We start from the raw sequence: 23537 nt of genomic DNA, 5'->3' as shown, positions 1-23537 counted from the left end.
AAAAAAGTCAGACAGAACTAAGCCATCATCTTGTAAATTTGTCATTCCACACACATTTCTTATGTATATAATTAGATACTGGTGATAGAAACAAGAATACCAGAATGAATGAGAGAACTAACAGAGGACTAACAATCTATCAGGCAAAAGAACCAACTAAGATCTAAGCAGAATACAATAGCATATAACAAGGCACTAACCAATTTGGAACATGTTCAAGTTCACTCACACCTTACCTGACTCGGTTTAAGAGATTGTCACCTGGTCCTGCAGCTGCATTAGAAGTATATTTTCTATTACAACAATTATAATTTAATTCATTACTATGCATGTATCAATTATGTATGCTAATTATTAAGCAGGAAGGTGTTTTATACTGTATTTCAGACCCTGGTTTACTTGGGGATCACCTCTAAGATATATTTTTCTCTGTAATAGCAACCAGATAAATCATTATTCTTAACTAATAATTTCTTTATTATGTATTTATCTTTACTTATGAGTTCAATTTTATAAATAATGTGTTATCAGTCAGGGTAGTGTAGGTTATGTTGCAGTGACAAAGTGCTCTAGAATTTCATAGGCTTAGCAAATAAGTTCATTTCTTGCTCACACTACAAGTTGAGAAAGTGACAGCAGGTGAGTTCGCGTACTCACAGGCCCAGACACTGAAGAGGGCTCTGTGTTAAAACATGATACCCTAAATAACCAAGATAAGGGAAAACAGAATATGGTAAACTGTGGCTGATTCTTAACACTTCTCAGAAGTTACATATTTTGCCCCCATTCACATTTTTTTAGGGAAGAAAAAAGGAAAGTAAATATATTCATTGGACAGAGGACTACTCTACTTCTACATACATGAAAACTGGAGGTTTAGACGACGCTAGAACTAAAGACCAGTCCTTGGTACTTGAAACTACTCATATGTCCTGTCTCAATACTGTGGGAATATGAAAAGCTATGAAAATTCTACCCAAGTCAATGACATGAAAAAATAGTTCAAAGAACACCTGTGTGTCTTTTGATCTCAAAAAGCAGACAGAAAGCATAAACCAACAAATGTTTAACTATTAGAAATTAATGAGTGTTTCTTTATGAAATGATTCAGGCAACAAGCTATTAAAAATAACCTATTTCCCTAAATGCTAAAAATATACTTCCAAATAGGAGGGGCAAACAATGTTACCTCAGGAATAACCATATATTTTAGGTAATTATTTTCTAATTAAACAAGGTCTATCTGCCTTTACTCTTAAATTAAAATAAGCCACATGATATATTCAATTTTTCATTATAGAGTAGCTTATTCTTTCATTTTAATTAAAAAATATATATCCTAAACAAGTTGTCATAAAGCACTTCAGAGACCCTTAAACCAAAAACTGCTTTCTTACATTTCCGCAATGTAATTAAATCTATAATCTTATTTCACTAGAAATTGTTTTTAACCTGAAAATAATTGTATAATAGAAATCTTACCTTATTATTCCGGTGCTGTTGAGACACCAAATACATCTGTATTTTAACTGACAAATTGGACTTCACCAAAAAAAAAAAATCCTTTAATTGTCTAAAGACACCACTAAGAAAATGAAAGTCAAAGCAGAGACTAGAAGGCATTCACAATACACACATCCAACAAAGACCCATATCCATAACACAAAAGAACTCTCACAACTCAATAATAATACCCAAAAAAGGTCAAACGATCTGAACTGAGACCACCAAAAGAATATACACAAATGACCAATAAGTACATAAAAATATGCTTAACACATTCAAACATCAGAGCTTCTTATCAAGTTCAACACACACTTATCATTCCACTCAGCAATTTCCACTCTTAGGCATCCACTCGAGAGAAATAAAACAATATGTTCACACCAAGACCTATAAACCAATGTTCACAGAAGCCCTCTTCATAACACTCAGAAACTGGAAACAACCCAACATCCACTAACTGTGGTACATCCATTATGATAAAACACCCTACAACAACAAATAGGAATGAACTACTGATGAGCACAATAATACATACACTGACAAACTTTTAGCTTAACAGACCCAGAAAAAAAAGAACTCAGATACTCAGATAACTAGAATCACACATGAAAGAGGTACATTACTACCAAGCTTACAGAAATAAAAGGAATATAAAGAAATGTTATGAACCAACTGTATCACATGTAAAAGAATGAAGTTGGACCCCCTTATCTCACATCACATACAAATACTAACTCCATATGAATCAAAGACCTAAAAATAGAGCTATAAGTATAAAACTCTAAGAAAAAAAACATAGGATCAAATCTTCATAACCTGGGATCAGGCAATGGATTCTTAAATTTATGACACCAAACACAAACAACAACAAAAAAAACAAAAAAAAAATAGCAGAATTAACTATTAATCTAATCATCAAAACTAAAAATTTTTTGCTACAAAGGCCATTATAAAGAAAGTGAAAAGACAACACAGAATGGGAGAAAATATTTGCAAATCATTTATCTGGTAAGGAACTTAATATCTAGATTATATTAAAACAACTCTTTTTTTTTTTTTTTTTTTTTATCCTCACCCGAGGACATTTTTTGTTCAGGTAGAGTGGGAGGGAGAAAGACGAAGAGAGAGAGAGAGAGAGAGAGAAACATCGATGTGAAAGGGACACATCGAGTGGCTGCCACCCGCACGACCGACCAGGGCCGGGGACAAACTGCAACCAAGGTACATGCCCTTAGCGGGAACCGAACCCGGGTCTCTCGAGACCGCAGGCTGATGCTCTAACCGCTGAGCCAAACTGGCCAGGGCTAAAACAACTCTTTATAACTCAATGAAAAAGACAATCTAATTTAAAAAATAAACAAAGGATACAAATAGACATTTCTCCAAAAAATGTATACAAATGGCCACAAATGTAAAAAGATGATTGACAATACTACTAATCAGGAAAATGCAAAATAAAACCACCATGCTGTTCTGGCACTGAGTAAACATTTTACTCTGAGTAGACATAGAGGTATATCATACTGGGGATACAGTGCAAAATAAGGCAGACAGGGTTCCTGTGTTTCTATTCAGGCACAGGGTGAAAAAGAGTACACAGAAAAATGAAAACAAGCAAATAAATACTTTCAAAAGTATATAATTTCAGGTAGTAAGTGCTATTAAGTAAAATCAAACATGGTTAGTAAAACAAGACATGGTTACAGAAACCAGACAAGCAGGGCAGGGTAAGAAAGTATGATAGCATTGTCTACACAGATATTAAACTAAGGTGCTTTGCTTGCATTCTCTCATTTAATCCTCTTAACACCTACGTGAAGTAGTTATTACCTCCATTTTAATAACTAGAAGAGTAAGTAATTTGCTCAAATACCTAGATCTCTCTGACTCCAACCAGTATGACATAATGCCATTGAGCATGGAAAATAAAGCTATTTCTTTTAAGTTCTAATTGTTAGATTTTAAGTAGCAATTTGAATGTTGGACTCCCAAGTAAGGATCCCCTTAGATGCTGCATATAAGACAAATGAAGCCAAGAATTACTTGGAAGTAAAGTGAAGAGAAAGAAAGCAAGTGGCAGGAACTGTGTTTCTCTAAAATAATGTCACTTGCTCTGTTCAGTCTTTCTTACTCCCCAAAAGCTGAAGAACTGCTCTTTATCAAGAGAATTACAGTTTAATCCTTCCAGGAGTCTTTTAGAAGGTATTCCACTGTCTTCAAGCTTTAAAAGTTGTAAATGGAAAGTCTTTTATCTCCTTTCCCCCCTTTGTGGGCAACTTATTCTTTCTTCAGGGAAAAATTCATACATATTCCTCAGTGTGCTTTCTCATCAATCCAGCATGAAACTCCATAAGCCTTTTGATCTCAGGACCTGGGTTTTTCTCTGTTTATTATTTCTTTAATTACTATTAATCTCTTCCATCCGTTATTCTCTCTCTCTTTTATGGGATAACTTTCCTTGAATAAAACTAAAGCATCCAAATATATCATCCAATTCAGTAAGAATTTATACTTTATAATAGCTCTTATTGATGAGAGGATAGAAAATATGCAGTTGTTTAAAGAGACTGTAAACTGCCCTGACCAGTTTTGCTCAGTGGTTAGAGTTTTGCTCAGAGGTTAAGTGGTCTCGGGTTCAATTCCTGGTCAAGGGCACATACTGGAGTTGCAGGTTCGATCCCCAGTCAATTCATGCAGGAGGCAACCAATGTGTCTGTCTCACATCAATGTTTCTCTCTCCACCTCCCTTCTACTGTATCTAAAAATCAATGGAAAAATATCATAAGGTTAGGATTAACAAAAATAAATAAAGATAAAATTTTAAAAAGAGACTGTAAATGAACTAAATTTGATAAAAATCAAAATTTAGTTTCACACCAGTTACCATTTGACTTGCATATGGAAAGTTCATGTTGTGAATCTTGTTCTTAACCAACTTTAGAATACCATCTCTTTACTTCCCTTTTGATGGAAAATAATTGCTTCTAAGAGCAAGAAGTAATAAAGCCCTCTCTACTTATTCTAAGAAAACACTATTTCCACCACAGTAAGAAACAAGAGAGAATAGTAAACTATCGGTCAGGTTGATCTTACAATTTAGATATCATCAAATAATACTTACCGATACATACATCGATTTTCCCTTTAATAGCAGCTTCATGCAGAGGGGTATAGTTCCAGTTATCCCTGGCATTTGGATCAGCCCCTTGGCACAGTAACAGACTCACAACCTCAGCATGGCCAAAAGAGCAGGCATTATGAAGTGGGATGAGACCTCCATCATCACGAGCATGGACATTAGCACCCATCTGTAGTAAATGTTCTACGACATCCTTCCTTCCAAAACCTAAAAATAAAGAGGAAAAATATCTTAAACATTAAATCAAGTCTATAAAAAGGACCATTAGAAATCCTTTTAAAACATCAACAAATAAGAACTGAAGTACAATATTCTATAACAAAAAGGGTTAAAAAAAGGATAACATTCAAATGGATTCTCTCATCTCACAAAACTTACAGCTAAGAAAACTCTTCCTTTAGTGTTTGGGCAGTTTATTAACAGAACATTTCTTCAGTACCTGTGTGCTGGGCAACTGCGCTACACAGGACTCCTGTCCAAGGCATCCACCTTTCCCCATGCTGCACAGGACAAATCGAACATATAAAATCCACCTCTATATTTTAGGAGACAAAGGTTATTTGTATATTGCTCACAACCAAATCACAACACTAAACATTACACTAAGGAAACTGGAGAAAAATGTATGGATACCAGAAATATGTGGTGGTACTTGTTTACAAGTTACTTAAAAAGGAATAATAAAAGATAATGCCAAAACATCTCCTCTTGGGGCTAGAGGACAAGTTAAATGAAGTGGATGGTTAAATGAAACAATTCAAGCTTGGATGTACTGAGTTTGAGGAAACAATATAACAAACAAATGTGAGTACAAGCATTTGGAAATACAGAACCAGAACACTGATAAGAAGTATCACAATTTTTAGACAGAAAGGGAGGGGCGTGCAGAAAAGATCTGAGGTAGGATAAGGACTGGAAACACTGAGAACTCAGGTAAGATATACCATGAAAGCACACCGTGGAAGGCAAAGGGCAATTACATTATGCAATGTCCAGCATGATGAGGATTTTAGTGAGATCAAGGGAAAAATAGCCAATGGCAATTTTAAAGTAATTGTATTACAGTGATGCAATTACAAGCTACACTGCAATGGGTTAAAAAAAAAGAAAAAAGAAAAGAAAAAAAACCTGCAAATATTAGTCTTTTTATCTTTACTAGCTAATACTTTTACTAATGATTCTGTCTTTCCTACTTTAAATTTTATTGGATCTTATTGGGTAGATATCAGTCCCTCCATTATATTACCTACCGTGTAATGTTGTTAGAAAATGGCATCTTAAATAAAACTAAAAAGCAGTAAAAGAGTCATTTCTTCCTCCATTTCATTCATACACTAAATAAATGTGGAAAACAGAAAATCAAGAACAATTTATCTCAACATATGTTCTCTACACTATCTACTGAAAAAAGTCACCAAAGTAAAAGATATGTTTCCACAGATATATATCAAAGTGAGAATTAGGTTTCCATAGAAAATATCCTTCAAATGTAGATGTAATTTGGGGGTGAAAATAGGTCAATTCTGTTTTAGTAACTGAAACACCAAAAGTATATGGAACATGCTAATGGACCTATCAACACCTTGCTGCTTGGTTGTTGTGTTTTTTAACATCTGCAGAACTTTAGATATATTAGGTTCTATTTAATTTTCTAACTTCAATGTCCTTTTTACCCCTACTAACACAACCCTACTCCTTCCACTGGACCATAGGTGCTTTCTTTACCCATGAAGATTTAAAGATTTTCCTTCTTTCTAAGTCTAAATAAAGCATGAGTACTAATTTACATTTCCCTAAATAATGCATTAAAAATGTTTGAGAACAAATTTCCTTTCCTCCCTAACATAATAAAGTTAAAATAAGATATTTTATAACTTATGAATTTGTAGTTTTAAAATATCCATCATAGCCCAGCCGGTGTGGCTCAGTGGATTAAGCGTCTTCCCATGGACTGAGAGGTCCTGGTTCAATTCCCAGTCAGGGCACATGCCTGGGTTGCAGGCTTGTTCCCCAGTAGGGGTCTTGCAGGAGGCAGCCAATCGATGTTTCTCTCTCTCCCTCCCTTCCTCTCTCTCTAAAAAAAAATCAACAAAAAAACATTTTTAAAAATCCATTATAAGTTGACGCAAAACAGCAAAGTGTGTGCTTATTTTTTACTAAAGTAAAAATAAAACAAAAATGCTTGGTATCAACAAGAATATGGTGAAAGTGAATTGTGCTCACACACCAATAATAATGTACAAATTGGTACCAAGTTTTAGAATAAATGTGGCAGTATCATCCAAGGCTTACGCAAATATACTAACTCAACAATATCACTTTCCAAACTATCATTTTTTAAAAAGTATTCACATATGATCAAAGATTTTGCATCAAGAATGTGTGTCATAATATTATTAACAGAAAACCATGGAAACAATTCAGATGTCCAACAATAAAGGTTCTGTTAAATAAATGATGGTTTTCATATAATATATCATCCTATATTAAAAGGATGCTCTAGAACATTGTGAATGTACTTAACTCCATTGACTTATACATTTAAAATGGCTAAAATGGTCAATTTTATTTTTAAACAAAATTGTAACATTTTAAAATGTATATATTTTATCAATTTTTAAAAATTACCAAAAAAGGTATAAACCACATACACAAGAAAAACAGGATATTATACAGGGACAGACAGAAGTAGATTTACAGTTATAATAGAAAGAATGCAATAATTAAGAAATAATACAAGAATAAACTCATGTATTCGCAACTGTAAACCTACTTTTGCCCACCCCTGTAAAAAATTAAAAAACATGAGAAGTTGTTTTTTAGATTATTCAGTCTTTATTTTTTTTTTATCCTTACCAAAGGACATTTTTGCATTTATCTTCAGATAGAGCGGGAAGGAAAAAGGGAGGAAGAAAGAGAGAAAAATCGATGTGCGAGAGACACATCGAGTGGTCACCACCCACATGACCCCAACCAGGCCGGGGAACTACAACCAAGGTATGTGCCCTTAGCAGGAACCAAACCGGACTCTCCGGTCCACGGGCCGACGCTCTAATAGCTGAGCCAAACCGGCCAGGGCTGTTCAGTCTTTTAGATTAAAAACATATAAAACAAAATATAGGAGGAGAAATATATATGCTAAAATATAGATGGATAAAAAAAAAGGAGACTAAATCACTGAAGTAAAATCATGGTATGTTTCTTTTCTTTCTGTTTATCTGTTTTCTTAGCATATAAAAACAATTTTGTATAAAATATACATATGTGTATACAAATAGATGTTTATAAAAGGAGGTACAGGTGAACAATCAAAATCAGTAAAGACATTTTATGTGGCAATTATGAAGTCATCTCTTCCAATTAGATTTTGAATTGTTAAAATACATGATTAAATCAGAGGTTTTGTTCAAGTTTATTCAAAACAACCTAGCTGGTGTGGCCCAGTGGATCGAGCGTCGCCCCATGGACTGAGAGGTTCCGGTTCAGTTCCCAGTCAGGGCACATGCCCAGGTTTTTGGGGACGTATAGGAGGCAGCCGAGCGATGCTTCTCTTTCACATCCATGTTTCTCTCTCTCTCTTTCCCTTCCTCTCTCTCTAAAAATAAAACAATATAATATATATATAAAACACATATATTCCACCTGCTCTATTGCGTACAAATCTTAAGAAGTCATTCATCATTCTATCAATGTTAAATGCTTATGCATTATTTTTCACACATAAAGAGAATTATCTCTGATGGTTGTTATATAAGGCCTCTGTTTCATAACCAAAGTCTGCAGCTATAATTATCCCTATAATTGATTTGCTTATTTGGGTCTAAAGAACCAAAAAAAAAAAAAAAAAATTAGCATCAGTTCATAGAACTACATAGAATTTGAAGTAACTCACCACTAACAGACTCTTAGGAAAACAATCTTTAAGTGAAAGCATTACAGAAACATAATGCACACATGATCTTCAGTGTCCCATTTCATCAAGCTAGCACATGCATGTTAAAAATATGGCTAAGTCACAACAGTTTTTAAAGGAATAATGTTGCTACTTAAACATATATTTATGGCTCAATTTTATGAAGGACAAAAGAAAACCACTGACCCATCTCGATCTGATACAGCAATGGTCACTAAAAATTAAGACAGTGTAACACTGTCATTTTTACCAACACAGGATATGTGCCGTAAAGACCTCTAATCTGAGAGGTATACACGAGGTATAATTTAACTTTTACAGAAGAAATCTTTTTGTTCATTGTACATGCCGTTTTCTTGACAACAATACAAATATAATAATGGTAAGTAGCTAACATTTACTAAGCTCTTAAGTGTGTCATGAAGTATGACAAATGCTTGACATGCTTTAGCTCCTTGTGGCAACACCCTGTGAGAGATACCATTATCCTCACTTTATTGTTGAGGAATTCTTTCCCTCAGTTCTGATGTCATGAACTATCTTCCAAATACATATCTCAGATCCATCTGCTCCCAGAGCAACCAGCTCTGTTTCAAGTCCTATAATCTCTTGTCTAGACTTCAGCATATAACCTTCTAACTGGTCTCTGTTGTCACATCTGCTGCACTACAATTCATCCTTACAGAGAAGGCAGAATGATCTTTTGAAGGCATAGATCAGGTCATTTCCCTGCTTGAAAGTCTGCAATGGGTTCCCATACACATAATAAAATATGAACATAAACTCCTATGACCTTCCAGGCTTTATGTGAGCTGGACCTTCTCACCTCTCCTGTCATTAAGTTTCACTCACCCTTTCACTTATTGTTCCCTGAATATGACAAACTCCTTTCAGCCTAAGGGACTTTGCACTTGCTGTGTGCTCTGCCTGAAGACCTGGGACTCAGATATTTACATTTCTAGCTCCTTCTGTCATCCAATTCTCAGCTCAAAGATAAGCAACTCAGAGAGATTTCGGCTGACTACCCAATTTAAAGTCACTCACACTCACACACACTCTTCCTTCACTGTTTTCAGGATCACTCCGTTTTACTTTCCTTCTGTACTTAATCACTACCTGATATTGCTTTGTTCATTTATTTGTTTAATGTCTCTCCCAGCTCAAGATATTCCATGAAAAGAGGAACCCTAACTGTCTTATGAGCTGTTTGTATCTCCAGCACCTAGAATAGAGCCTGATATGCACTCAATAATATATTTGCTGACTACATAAATATGCCTAATGTTTACTTACTTCATGATAAGTAGACCAAAATAGTAAGGAAGCAGCTTTTAATGTTATATTTTTAATTTGCAAAAAGAACAGATTTAAAGGTTTTTCTGACTATGACAATATCAGAAATATTTTAAAATATATAAAAAAAACACCAAACTTTCATAAAAGAAAATCACCTGTAGTGTCACCATCCATATATAACTATCATGAACATTTTGATGATTAAGCTTCCAGATTTCTTTCTTTGTCCAAACTGCTCTCTAATTCAGTCTATCAATTTTCAGTTTCAACTGAAATGCTTGAGAATACTCATTTCCCTATCCTGTGTGCATTAATATAATTTATAAGCTTTAAAACAAAGAGGCAAAAAATACAAATGTTATATACCTTTTTGGTTCAGGTACTTGCATTTTTCTTTTGAAAATAAAAACAACTGAAATCTCTCTTAATCACAGCCATCAACTTTTTTCTCCAGAGATACCATTATGTAACCATTGTTTGTTACACCTTCACATATTTTTATACTTTTTATGTTTTTAAACACATAAATTATTATATTTATAAACACTGCTTAATTATATTTACATATTTTCATATTAATATATCTGTACATTTTATATTTCTCATTTCATGTTATTAGATTATATATATTCATATTATATCATCAATATCGTTTGGTTCCACTTATATTAGAGAGAGGCTAATAATATGGCAAATATCCCCTCTTCTTGCTGGCAAAGAAAAACTCAATTTTGCTCTGGTATTGAACAGAAAGTAATATGGTCAGAGAAGGTAAGCCTTTCCCCAGTTCAGGGAGTGAATCCTTATAACTCTAAGCCACAAAGGTGACTCATTCCCCTCTGTCAGTAACTGGCAATAAGATAGAAGAAAAAGTCTAGAAGCTTATGGAATGATTTTTCTCCCCACTGAGAGAAGGTATATGGAGGAATAAGGCTTTCTCCTCTCTCCTTTTAGAAAATTCTCACGTAAGGTATGACACTGGAGTGGTTGATATCATGATTGGAAGAGAATTAGGAAAATGCTGGCATACAGACCTGCTGTGCTCAAAGGGTGCTGAACCAACTCTTTTTTGTTTTTTGTTTTTATTTATTGCTCTTTAGAGAGAAAAAGGGAGAGGGAGAGAAAGACAGAAACATCGATGAGAGAGAACATCGATTGGCCACCTCCTGCATGCCCCCACCTGGACATATGCCCTGACTGGGTATCGAACTGGCGACCTCTCTGTGCATGGGTTAATGCTCAACCACTGAGCCATATTGGCTGGGCCTGAACGAACTCTTGAACTTCCTACCTGCAGACTTGTCAAGCAGGAAAAAAATGTCTTTAAGTTTCTGTTAGCTGAGTTTTGCAATACTTACAGCTGAACCCATGCAAATTGATATAATCATCTGTTCATATGTTTACTAACCATTCAAGTTTCATTTGTTAGCTACTGGTTCATTGTCCTGACCCAATTTTCTGTTTGCCTTTTTCTTACTGTTTTGTAGGAGTTCTTTATATATTCTGAACACCAATCTTGTGTTGGTTATATGAATTATAAATATATTCTCTCCATTTATGGCTTGTCTTTAAACTCTGTTTACAATGTGTTTGAATTCACCCAAGATTTAAACTTTAACAGTAAAATTTATTAATCTTTCCCTACAAGCTTTGTGCTTCTTACCTAACCTTTAAGACATCTTTCCTATTGCTACTAGATTATTGTATCTTTTCTATTTCCTTCTAGATTATTTTTTTAATTTTGCTTTTCACATTTAGATCTTTAATCTACTTATACATATGATGTGAGTTAGAAATCTAATTTAGATCTCTAAGTTAGAGATCTAATTTCCCATATCTTTTCTCTTTGGTCAGTTTGACTGTTTAATAGGTTAACTTCAAAGTAAGTCTAGATATTGAGTAGGGCAGTGTCAATCCACTGTTACTCTTAGAAATTATCTCAGCTATTATATTGCTCTTTGATATTCAATATCTTCAAGTTCCATGAAGAAATATGTTAGAAATTGTCTCAAAAATTCACTAATTAGAATTAATCCTGGAAAATTGACAAATTTACAACACTTGACTAAGTTCTAATCCATGTATATGATGACAAATTTATAATACTGAGTCTTCTAATTCATGTGTAAGATATACCTCTCCTTCAATTGTGGTCTGTTAAGTTCTTCTATTTTGTATTTTTCTCCATTAACATCTTACACATATTTATCAAGTATTATTGGGTATTTTAATGTTTTTGTTGCTTTGGGGATAGAGAGGGCGGTGGTACATTAGGAGAGGTCAGTAAAACCAGACTGAATGGAGCCTCTGGGTCCCATGTAAGGAATTTGGATTTGAGCAAGGGTTTGTCTGCTAGCTGATATGGCTATAATACAGTGATAAGATCAGAAAAATGGGCAAAGGCTAGGTCATATAAGGCCTTTATATCAGTTAGGAACATATTTGGCAGCAAGTAACAGAACACTTAACACAGTGAAGGCTTAACGAAAATGTAGAGATTCACAAGCCTCACACAACTTGTCTTGTAAAAGCAGTTCAGACTGGCACAGTAGTTTAACAATGGTATAAAGAGCTCTTTAAAAAATCTTTCCATTTTGGCATCCTTACCATATGTAAGCTCTCTTCCACTTGCTTGTCACTTCCTGTTCAGAAAACAGTGCTACCCCTCCTCCAAGCCTGATTTCACCTAGGTTCCCATAGAAAAAGAGAGAGAGGGCAAGGGAGAAAAAGGCTCTCTCTTAGCTTTTTCATTATTAAGGAATCCTCTCCAGATATGTTCACCTATATCTCACTAGCCAAAAATGTGTTATCTATCCAGCTACTCAAAAAGTCTGGAAAATCAAGACTTTTATAGCTGGGCACACTGCTGCCTAAACAAAATCTAAAATCTCAGTAAAGATTAAGGAAGAAAATAAATAGGGTGCATAACCAACAGTATCTGCCACAACGTAGTAAGTCATGAAGTAAGAAGTTTGGATTTTATTATGAGTACTTAGGAAGTCATTCATAAGAGAAATTAGTCGATTATATCCAAGTCTTAAAAGAATTATCAGTTGCTTTGTAAAAAATAAACTGGAGAAGGTCAAGAGCAAAATCATGAGACAGGTTAAGAAAAATTTTGCCATAGTCCAGGCAAGAACTGATGGACAGTGTAGATGGGTCAAAAGAGAAAACCAGGATAGGCTTCAAAGCCAGAAGGACTGGCTCCCAAGTTTCTAGCTTAAGTAACTCAGTTTATGGAGGTGACCTTTGGGGAATGATCAGGGCAAGCAAGCAGCAATAAAAAGTTCACCCTGATGAATTGTTCTTCTCCAACTACTAAACTAAGTAATATAAATCTATTTTGTAAATTCCAGCACCTTCTTTCTCCTGAACAGTGTGTGAGGAAGAATTACATTATTTCACATATTCAAAGAAACTTTAAAATATGTTACGTGGAAAGCACTGTTGCTGGCACTGTGAGAAAAACCTAAATTTATAACATATAACCTAACCCCAATATACTCAACAATTTTTCTTATTATAATGTTAGAGTTTCAGTTAGGGCCCTTCTAAATGTTTCAATACCAAATAGAAGGTCATTGGTATCTATTCATCAGGTCTGAGTTTAGAGACAGAAAACTGTTTCACTTATGTTCAGTATTTTACTGCCTAAAATTAAAGCTTCAAAGGAACAACCTTGGCCAATATTAAATCTTGTAACTAACAACTATGACTTCTAAAATTTAATAAAAGAAGAAAAATCTAAAGTGCATGCAGTATTTTAAAGTGATGTTTTTATTTATGGTAGCAAAGTCACGGCTTAAAGACATTTTTCACTCTAATTGGACTGCCAGCAAAGCCACAACCACTGTATATCATTTGAACTACTAAACCCATTGATCTATACTTACATACCCAATGAAAAATTTTATATTATCTCCTATATTTATTCATTTTTAATTTTTTCCCCTTAAGTGTAAAAAGATTATAAAAAAAAAAAAAAAAGATACTCCAAGTGACAATAAAATAAGTCTGGGGTTGTCTAGGAAAACAACTCATGAAGTCATATACATTTTATATTTATTTTCCATTCATAAAGGAAATCATAGAAGTTGGGAAAGATAAAAACAGTACTTGGTAACAGATGTGATTTGTTCATTATTCTCTCTAAAAACATTAAGAAAAACTAGAATCTAAAATATTAGAATAACCTACTTACTTTCTTATGTATTATCAACCCACTTCCATTCAAATTTTAAAAAAACCTCTTAAAAATGACAATAAAAGTACTTTTAATGAAACAAAATTCAGCTATGACACATTTATACAAGAGCTATAAAAATTTTAAAGTAATTTTCTTTACTGGCTAATGGACTCATCATTCACTAAGTTAACAATGGTAATTCCAGGTATATGGTAAGCATCTCTAAACATCCATTAAACACAGTAATTTATTGTCTTACTGAATTAAAAATCTTAATCATACTTTTATCTGGCTGATGTGCAGGAGACAGCCTCAAAATCAGAGAGGGATACCTAGCAAAGCAGACCCGTCTCAACATGATGTTCTAATTCTACTAATTTTCTTGTACAGGCCTACATTCTCAAGTCTTCTAGAGTTTTCAGTTTTGTTGCATTTTATGGAGAAAATTACATGCCACATTCTCTCTAATCTAATCCTGTGACATATTCTTTAAAGGGGGTTTTCTATATACTGGTTAAATTCATGCAGTCCAACATACACAGAAACACAGATACCCAGTAACAGATTCCTGCTTGCTTTACAATAAATGTTCCATGACCAAGAAAACTACATTTTTTATTTAATATTCAGTCATTATTGCTTCCTCTTTCTTCAATTCTAACTATATTAGCCTTTAAATAAAGAACTATTTTATACTTCATTTGATCAGGAGTCACTCCCTGCTGTTTCTAAAATAACAGAAAACAAACTACAAAATAACTTCTATGAAGTCACTGAAGTTGCATGTTTTTCATTTGTCAAAGGCAGACTCCAACAGATTAATTTTTCCATTTTACAGAACCTGGTTAAGAAAGGAAAACATTTATGCTTAAAGAAAAGTATTTAATTAGCAACTATAGTCAAGAACGTGTGCCTTGCCCTGGCCAGTTTGGCTCAGCGGTTAGAGCGTCGGCCTGTGGTCCCGAGAGACCCGGGTTCGGTTCCCGCTAAGGGCACGTACCTCGGTTGCAGTTTGTCCCAGGCCCTGGTTGGTCGTGCGGGTGGCAGCCACTCGATGTGTCCCTTCACGTCGATGTTTCTCTCTCTCTCTCCCTTCCTCTCTCCCTCCCACTCTATCTGTACAAAAAATGGAAAAATGTCCTCGGGTGAGGATAAAAAAAAAAAAAAAAAAAAAAAGAACGTGTGCCTTCCCAAACCCACAAAGAAATCACCAGAATCAAAAAAGGGTAAGAGAGGAATCCCAGATTCCAGCTAAAACAAAACAAAAAACAAAATGAAACAATAAAAACCAACAATGAAAGAAATAATTCCTCCTTGGGGAAGAATTTAAAAAGGCTGGGTACCACTGTGAAAAGAAACATCAGCTTAAGAGCTGAAGATCAGGTATCCTCAGAGGACAGGCCAAAGGAAAGTGTTCTAATTGTGTCCTTTTGACTCCTTAACATTGTCACATTGTCTGCTGTGCTACTTTGGAATAGGAAAGCAGTATTCCCAGTGGACCTCTAGCCAAAAGAAGAGGGGTAAAACCAAGGCAAGTAAAATTTGCCTGAGGTGGGAAGCAAAATACAGGTAGACTCCCAGTCAGGCATTCACAAGGAAGGTGATGGCACTTAGAAAAGGGTCAGAGGAAACCTGAGCGACCAGGGTGAGCAAAAATCACCATCCAGAGCCTCTCTATTCTGAGGCATGTCCCTATCTGCCTCAAATCTGGAGGACCAAAACCTTTTACCACCCCTAAAACCAATGCCCATCAAAAACCATCCTCCCATACAAATGCAATACTGGCCCAAATAGCTGTTAGTTCTAAGGGAATATAAACTCAGAGAGGAAAATAATGAGATGTCTAAGGAGTGCAAGCACCATGACAGAACAACAAAATGAAAGCAGAGTTAATAGACCAAAAAAAAAAAAAAAAAAGACATTTAAAATTGGCAAATTAAATGGTGCTAGAGAGATTTAAAAAAAAAAGGTGGAGAATATTGAAAACATGACATGAGAACAAAAATCTATCAAATAAAACCAACTGGAAATATTGTGAAAATGTAATAGGGCAAATAAAAAAAAACAATACAATAAACTGATTCAATAGTAATGGGAACAAAAAATAAATCCCTGAGAAAATCAAGTTAAAGAACTCTCCCAAAAAATTAATCGAAAGGGATAAGCACAAGGAAAGAATGAAAAGAAAAAGGAGAGATAGAGAAGAACCCCAGAAATAACAGGACTTCTCATAACTAAAAAAACTGTAAAATTTTACATTAATAAGAGTTCATGAAGTACCAAACAAAATAAACAGATCCATTATAGTAAAGCCTAACAATAGTAAAGGCTATGAAATTTCTAAATTGTTCAGAAAGAAAACACAGTAAAAAAACAGGAATCTTTTCTTTCAGCCTCAAGTCAACCTTCTCAATTTTAAGAAAAAGCATTTGGATGCTGAATTGCATATCTAGCTAGCTTTTATTTACATGGAAGCGTAAAATTAAAATAATCTCAGATATGTAAAATCTCAAAGCTAAACACAAAAATATCCTAGTTGAAAGTCCTCTCATAAGAACACTTCAGCATGATACAAAAGGAATTCAGTAGTGTGTGTGTGCATCTATGTATCATAAATTTCAGTAAAAATCTGCTGTTTCAAGGAACAAAGAACAATAAACATTCTAACAAATAATTATACAACATATGGGCTACAAAGAGTAGAGAGTATACAGCAATACAAACTGAACTGAACCTGAGACAGGAAAGCTTCCCTAATAAAGTGTTACTTTGAGCTAAGAACTGAAGAATAAGCAGTTAACAAAACAAAACAATAGGGATAAACATTTCAAGGAGAACAAGGTATAGTATATCCCAATGTCAAGAGGTAAGAAATATATATTCAAGTACCTAAAAGAACTTCAGAATGGTTCAGAGAAACAGTAATAAAGATGCAGAAAGAGGCAACAAGAGGGAATCTACTAACTTCCTGCCACAAAAATCATGATGAGAAATAGGATCGCCCTCAAAACCAATGTATTATAACTAAAATTCCTTTAAATTATATCTGTCAGTGGGAAAGCTATGACTGTTCCCTACCAACACGGCATAATAAAAATTTCTGCTGTGTGAACTTAGATACCAGTAAAAAAAACTGCAAAATGTAGAAAAATATCTGTATATACATCAATCTTGGAAATTAGAAGGGAAGAAAGTTAAAATGACTCTTAAAATTCCACTGACAGTTTTCAGTCCTACTGCCAGGGGTAGGGGAACCTCCAGCCCATGGGCCATATAAGGCCCACAAATTCAATTACCAGCTAATATCACACGCTTCACCAAAGCAGTCTGACCAAATCTGGCAGGCTAATTTTTAAGTTGATAATTTTGTATGGCCCACAAATGGTGTTCTAAATATCCAAATGGCCCTTAGCAAAAAAAAGTTCCCCACCCCTGCAAGTTTCTTTCAACATAGAACTTACTGCAGAAGTTACTTTCACTGTTAGCAGAGAGGGTCCAGTTAAACAGCACAATGAATTAGTAACAGTAACTAGATGTCAAAGGGAAAACAAGCAAAATATCTCCTGATAAATACTTTTGCTTTCAGCTATAATAAAATGAATACATCTTCATTTTTATTTTAATGGTTATATAATTATTGAATAAAGGGTTTAAGGAGGCTGGCTACCTTATTAGGAGGGAAAAAAAATTTTTTTTAATCCTTTCTTTTCAGTATATAGCAATATTTAAGGTGTAAATTGTGAAAATGATACTATAAAATTTTTAGGTAGATCTGCAAGACCTCAGGATGAAAATAAATTCTAGGCATAAAATAAAACAAAAATTTTAAAGGCAACAAATTTGGAAAGTGTATAGAAATATTTTTTAAAAATGAACCAGAAAAAACATTTATAATAGAGAAGAATAACATCAAAAGACAAAAGAAAAAAGTAGAGAAAAAAGAATTCACAAATTAAAAAAATACCAATTATTTTAAAAAGTAAAATATTAAAACATGAATACTGGTTATTTTAAAATAAAAAAGCTAACCCTGGCTGGTTTGGCTCAGCGATTAGAGTGTCGACCCGCAGACCAGAGTACCAGGTTCAGTTCCCACTAAGGGCACGTACCTCGGTCACAGTTTATCCCCACCCTGGTTGGGATTGTGCGGGTGGCAACCAGTCAATGTGTGTCTCTCACGTCAATATCTCTCTCTCTCTCCCTCTCCCTCTCTCTCCGTCCCACTCTATCTGAAGATTAATGCAAAAATGTCCTTGGGTGAGGATTAAATAAATAAATAAATGAATAAAATCAAAAAGCTAAGAACTATGTTTTAAATAATGACATTTGGAGACATGTACAAAAATGCTCACAGGAACACTACTCAGAATAGCCTATTCATGTTTATATGGAAACTACTCAAATGTTCACTGACAACAGAATGGATAACAAGTCGATATTCACACAATGAAATTTTATATAACAATGAAAATGAACAAACTACAACTGTACAGATAGATTAATTTCACACAAAATAGTATATAACCATACAATACCATTTGTATCACGTTCAAAACAGACAAAACTAATGTATGAGTAGTAGAGATACAGTGACTCAAAAGACATAAGACGGGCTTCTGGATCACTGATAACCATCCGATTCTTTTTTTTTGAGGGTGAGAGCTGTATTCACTATCTTCATTGTTGTGATGATATCATGAACGCATACATATGTCAAAACGTATACACTTTAAATATGTTCAACTTATTGTACTCCTATTCTATTCTATTCTATTCTATTCTATTCTATTCTATTCTATTCTATTCTATTCTATTTTGATCTGGCCACTAGTTACATAAGTGTATTCACTTTGTACATTTATCACATTACACATTTATGATTTGTGCATGCTTCTGTGTGTATATTTCAAAAAAAGAAAATATGATAATGGCTGGTATCAATGGTGTGTAGGAATACATATTAGTAAAACCTTTTAGTAAAGCAAGTTTAGTTACACATATCTACATGAAAAAACTCTAGGAGAGTATATATAGCACCGTTTTAAAACTTTCAGCAATTTTAGTTCACTTCATAGACTCAAAGCCCAGAGTTCCTGTAACTCTACAACTTCATGAATATCAAGCCAGTTTTTCCTCTCAGATAATAACTACCTTAAAGGCTGATTAGTAGTAACTAATAATGGTCAAAATACTTTCTAAATCATAAAAAGTTGTACAAATATTAGATGTTATTAATCTCACTAGACTTGGGAGTTTTAACCTGGGTCCCATATGTCCTAAAGCAATGATTCTCAACCATCACCAGAGGAGTTTAAAATAAGTAAAAATGAGACGTGTTAAAATGAGAATTCCTAGACTCTACTCCAGACCAGCTGAACGAGAAATTTTGGGAGCATGGCCTAGCAACCTACTTGAACAAGCCTTCCAGGTGACTGATGCAAAGTTTGAGAGCCATAGCTTTAGTGCTTCTAAAAGTTTGTACTCCTCTGAAAATTACATATAAAATTTGGTGTTTAAGTGTATCTTTCTGGGGAGAATGTCTACACCTTTTATAGATTCTCGAGTATTAACAAGATTAAGAACCACTTGTATTAGCTCAGCAGCTTTCAAAGTGTGGTCTGTGGACCTCTGGTAGTCCCTGAGATCCTATTGGGGATCTAAGAGGTCAAAAATACTTACAAAATAACACTAAGATGATTTTGCCTTTTTCACTATCAGGACAATGCTTGATTTTATATCATGTGTTGGTCATTTGGAAAATGTATGTATGGTGTTCTTGATAATACAAAAGTAATGGTAAATAAAACTGCTGACACCTTGGCATGAACCAAGACAGTGAGACCAAACTAGAGTACTAGTCATTGTATTCTTCACCACCAGGCCCTCACAGTTTAAAAGAAATAAATAAATGCCTCTATCCCTCCAAGTTTCACTTAAGAATATCCTTCATGAAAATGTAAATATTATTGTTATTAAATTCCAACCCTTGAGTACATCTCTCTTTAATATTCTTGTGACAAAATGAGAAAAACACACTAAGCACTTCTACTACGCACCAAATATGGTTGTCTTGAGGAACAAAACATATGCACTTGTTTGAGTTCACTTCATCTGTGCATTTGGCAGAAATTTTCTCAAGAAATTTCCTCTTCGAGGAAAACAGTACATAGTATTTGTTCCCAATGATAAAATTTGAGCTTTCAAATAAAAATGAGAATTTTGTGAAACTGGCTTCTGCCATAGTTTCCCAATACTTAAATGCATTTATAATAAAAGACTGGTGATGATATTAACAAATGTGTTTATTATAGAAAGTGGAATGTGTCAACATTTGAAGATATGCAGAGCTCAGTGAACTAATATTTTTCAAATGACCAAAACACATACAGGTGTAAGGCCCATCTGTGCAAGATAGAACAATGCATCTTAGCATAACAGAGTATGAAAAATTTATTGATATGGCTTAAGATCCCATATTGCAACTAACCTTTAGGAAACTGCTAGTTATCAATTTTGGGTATAGTATCAAAGAAAACAAACCTAAGATTATCTGAAAATGCTATTAAAAGATATTTCTTCCCTTTCCAACTACATAGTTATTCAGGATTTAAAGCAGAATTCTATTCATATACTTCAATCCAGATAATAAAGTGCAACAAATGACATGAAGAAGCAATGAAAATTCACCATTCTTCTATTAAGTCAAACATTAAAGTGACTTACAAAGTGTAAAATAACGCTTCTCTTTAATCTTTGTTTTAGAAAATAGTTACTTTTCATTAAAAATGAAATTAATATCTAACACATGTGGATTCTGAGAAAGAAGATATATACTAAGAAGGGTTCCTGGTAGCTAACTCGGCTCAAAAAAAAAAAAAAAAGCAGAGCCTAACAGCCAGTTCTGAAACAGGGGCCTCTCACACAAGCCACACTTCAGGGAGAAGCCTGTACTGAACTGCCTGCCTACACTATACCCCTGCCAGTTGAGTGAGCCCTTATAAAGGAGTTCCTGGAATTGTATTTCAACCAATAGGACTAAGACTTTCCCCATCCAATCAGAGTTGCACAACTATATCCCCATTAGCTTCTTTACCAAACAATCAGAGCAGCTCCAATCTGACCAATCAGGATCAGTGTCTTTTGGACTAATCATATTGCAAGGATTTGGAGTCCTCATTCCAATCAGGAACCAGGAATGGGGACTTCTGCCTATATAAGTTAGCTCCTCTCTGGCTCAGAGAGCACACTTTCCCTTTTCCACCAAAGACTGTTTCCCTGGCTATAGCTGAAAAATCAAAGGTTGAAACAGAAGCACTAAAGATGTCATGATGGACCAGAATGGAGCAGACTGGCATAGGGCAGAGCAAAGTTGACCAAAGCAGGTAAAACAGAGCAGAGCAGAGCTGTCTGGCCAGAGGGGCCTGCCTAGAAGGATGCCTTGCAGCCATGCTGTTCCACAGCTGTACTGTCTCTTAATTGAGCTGTAACACTACTGAGCTGTTCACAGAGCTGTGCTTATCACAGCTGAGCTGTTTGCACTGAATAAAGTTTCCTTCTTCACCCCAATCCAAACTGGGGACTCCTGTTGAGTGTTAAATTGGCACCAAGAACCATCACAGAATTTATTAGTTATTTTTTAACTTCTCAGTTTTAATTCCTAATAGGATAAATCTCATAGACATAGACATAATCCACATAAACTAAAGCTCAATAAATTATTTTTAAGATTGTAATAAAAGAGTCCTGAGATGAACAAATTCAAGAACTATAGCATTTTAACAATAAACTTCCTCAGGGGCAGGAAATAATTCTCATCATGTTGGTCCTTATAATAGTACTTATATTTATTAAGTTGTTAATGAACTATAAAACCTTAGGGCTCATGCCATATTCCTGAGAAACAGACTATAGAACTGTCTTAGTGACTATTAATTAAACAAGTTGTATAAATTCCTTTACATGTCTATAAACACTCCACTAATACTTAGTTTTATACTGCCAATGAAGTATCACATTTACTCTCAGAAATGTGAATTAACAGAATAGAGGAAAGGGTACACTCAACATATCACTAAGATTCACTGAATAAGCTATTTCCTATATTTCATGTTGGTGATATTAAGAACTGAGTTCTTTCTAGGACAATAGAAAATGCATATAATGACAGATCTCCCTCATTCAAAAAAAAATTTTTTTAATACTTATAACATAAAATATACCATCTTAACCATTTTAAAGGGTTAGTTCACAGGTAATTAAGTACTTTCAAATTATTGTGACTCCCATATGTTGTACTTACTACTCAAAATTCTTTTTTCTTCACTGCTTCCATGAATCAAAATACATTTATCTTCACAATTTTATAACTATTTTAAGTAGTCTTTTAAAGAAGGTGTTGCTAAAATACTCTCTTCATTAAATTATGAGGTTCTCAAAGATAGATTACTTCCAATCACACTTTATGGTTATGAAGCAAATGATCAAGAAAAGATCAGAGCCCAACATTCGAATAATTGCAAATGTTCCAATACTTTACTTACTGAAAAAACCATGGTCAATCAAATGCTAGCAATGATGTTTAAGAAAACATCTATATGCAGTTTTGCTTTGTCTTAAATGCCCAGGAAAAGAGATGGGAAATATGTCAAAAAGATTATGACCTGCCTGTCTAGGGGTAGTGAGATAATGGGCTACTTTTTACTGTAATTATCAAAATTTGTACAATTACTTTTATTTTCAGAAAATAAATTTGAGAAAGCAATAACTATAAAATTATAAAATGATTCAAAAAATTATGTCTCATTGCTATTGCTTTCTGTTTAAGTAGCACTGTAATCGATGGAAGTGGAGTTCTTGGGGTGCCGTGAGGTAAAGAATTTCCTGAGGCACCTACAGGCAGATGGGGTTTCATGGAAAGCTTTATTGATGATGTAAAATGAAGGGGTTTCCTCTCCAAGGTTTCTATCCATCTTGCCATGAAAGAAGTCCAACCGTGTCTTCAGCAGGGCTAGAATTAAGATCACTACCCAGAATTTCTCTTCCATATTAAGATACAGTCTAGTCCAGAATCTGGTTAGCTTAGCTTATGTTCCCAGCTACAGTCCATTGTATGTGGGGTCCACATGGCGATGGGCCACGTGGCTGCTTAAGGCCACATGGCTATGGAGAGAGAACAAGCAAACGAAAGGGCGAGTGTGGGACACGAAGCAAGAGAGAGCAAGAACAAGAAAGAGGGAACTCTTTGTCTGGGAATTTTAACCAGGACTTTCTTCAAACCAATGAAATCCCCAAGATTTGGCTCACTTCTAATGGGGTCTACCCCCTAGCCAATCCACTGTTCTCCAGGCTAGACTGACAGGCAAGCACCTCCCCTGCAATTCCCCGACTTCTACTGCACAAGTTCCTATCTCCCTCTTCTACCCCCAATAATCCAGTACTGGATGGGGGTAAGGGAGAGGTGCTAATCCCCTTAGAGGTACAATGCTGTGTGAAGCTGT

General features: G+C 34.6%; 1 protein-coding gene across 4 annotated transcripts in view; it reads right to left on the bottom strand.

The window, feature by feature from the left end:
* The window catches only part of TNKS (tankyrase), a 177922-nt gene that overhangs the window by 145237 nt on the left and 9148 nt on the right, over positions 1-23537 (bottom strand). For 2 of the 4 annotated variants that reach the window (XM_036249519.1, XM_036249522.1), the window contains exon 2: positions 4628-4852. In XM_036249519.1, coding sequence (XP_036105412.1) covers positions 4628-4852 — 225 coding nt within the window. Of the gene's footprint in view, positions 1-4627; positions 4853-5023; positions 5146-12461; positions 12544-23537 lie in introns of those variants that run through there. The other 2 variants (XM_036249521.1, XM_036249520.1) reach the window with 2 other exon arrangements.

Source organism: Molossus molossus, unplaced genomic scaffold (genome assembly GCF_014108415.1).
Source record: "Molossus molossus isolate mMolMol1 unplaced genomic scaffold, mMolMol1.p scaffold_m16_p_9, whole genome shotgun sequence".
Classification (NCBI taxonomy): Eukaryota; Metazoa; Chordata; class Mammalia; order Chiroptera; family Molossidae; genus Molossus; species Molossus molossus.
The sequence above is the reverse complement of the archived record's forward strand: the minus strand, read 5'-3'. Positions and strand labels throughout refer to the sequence as shown.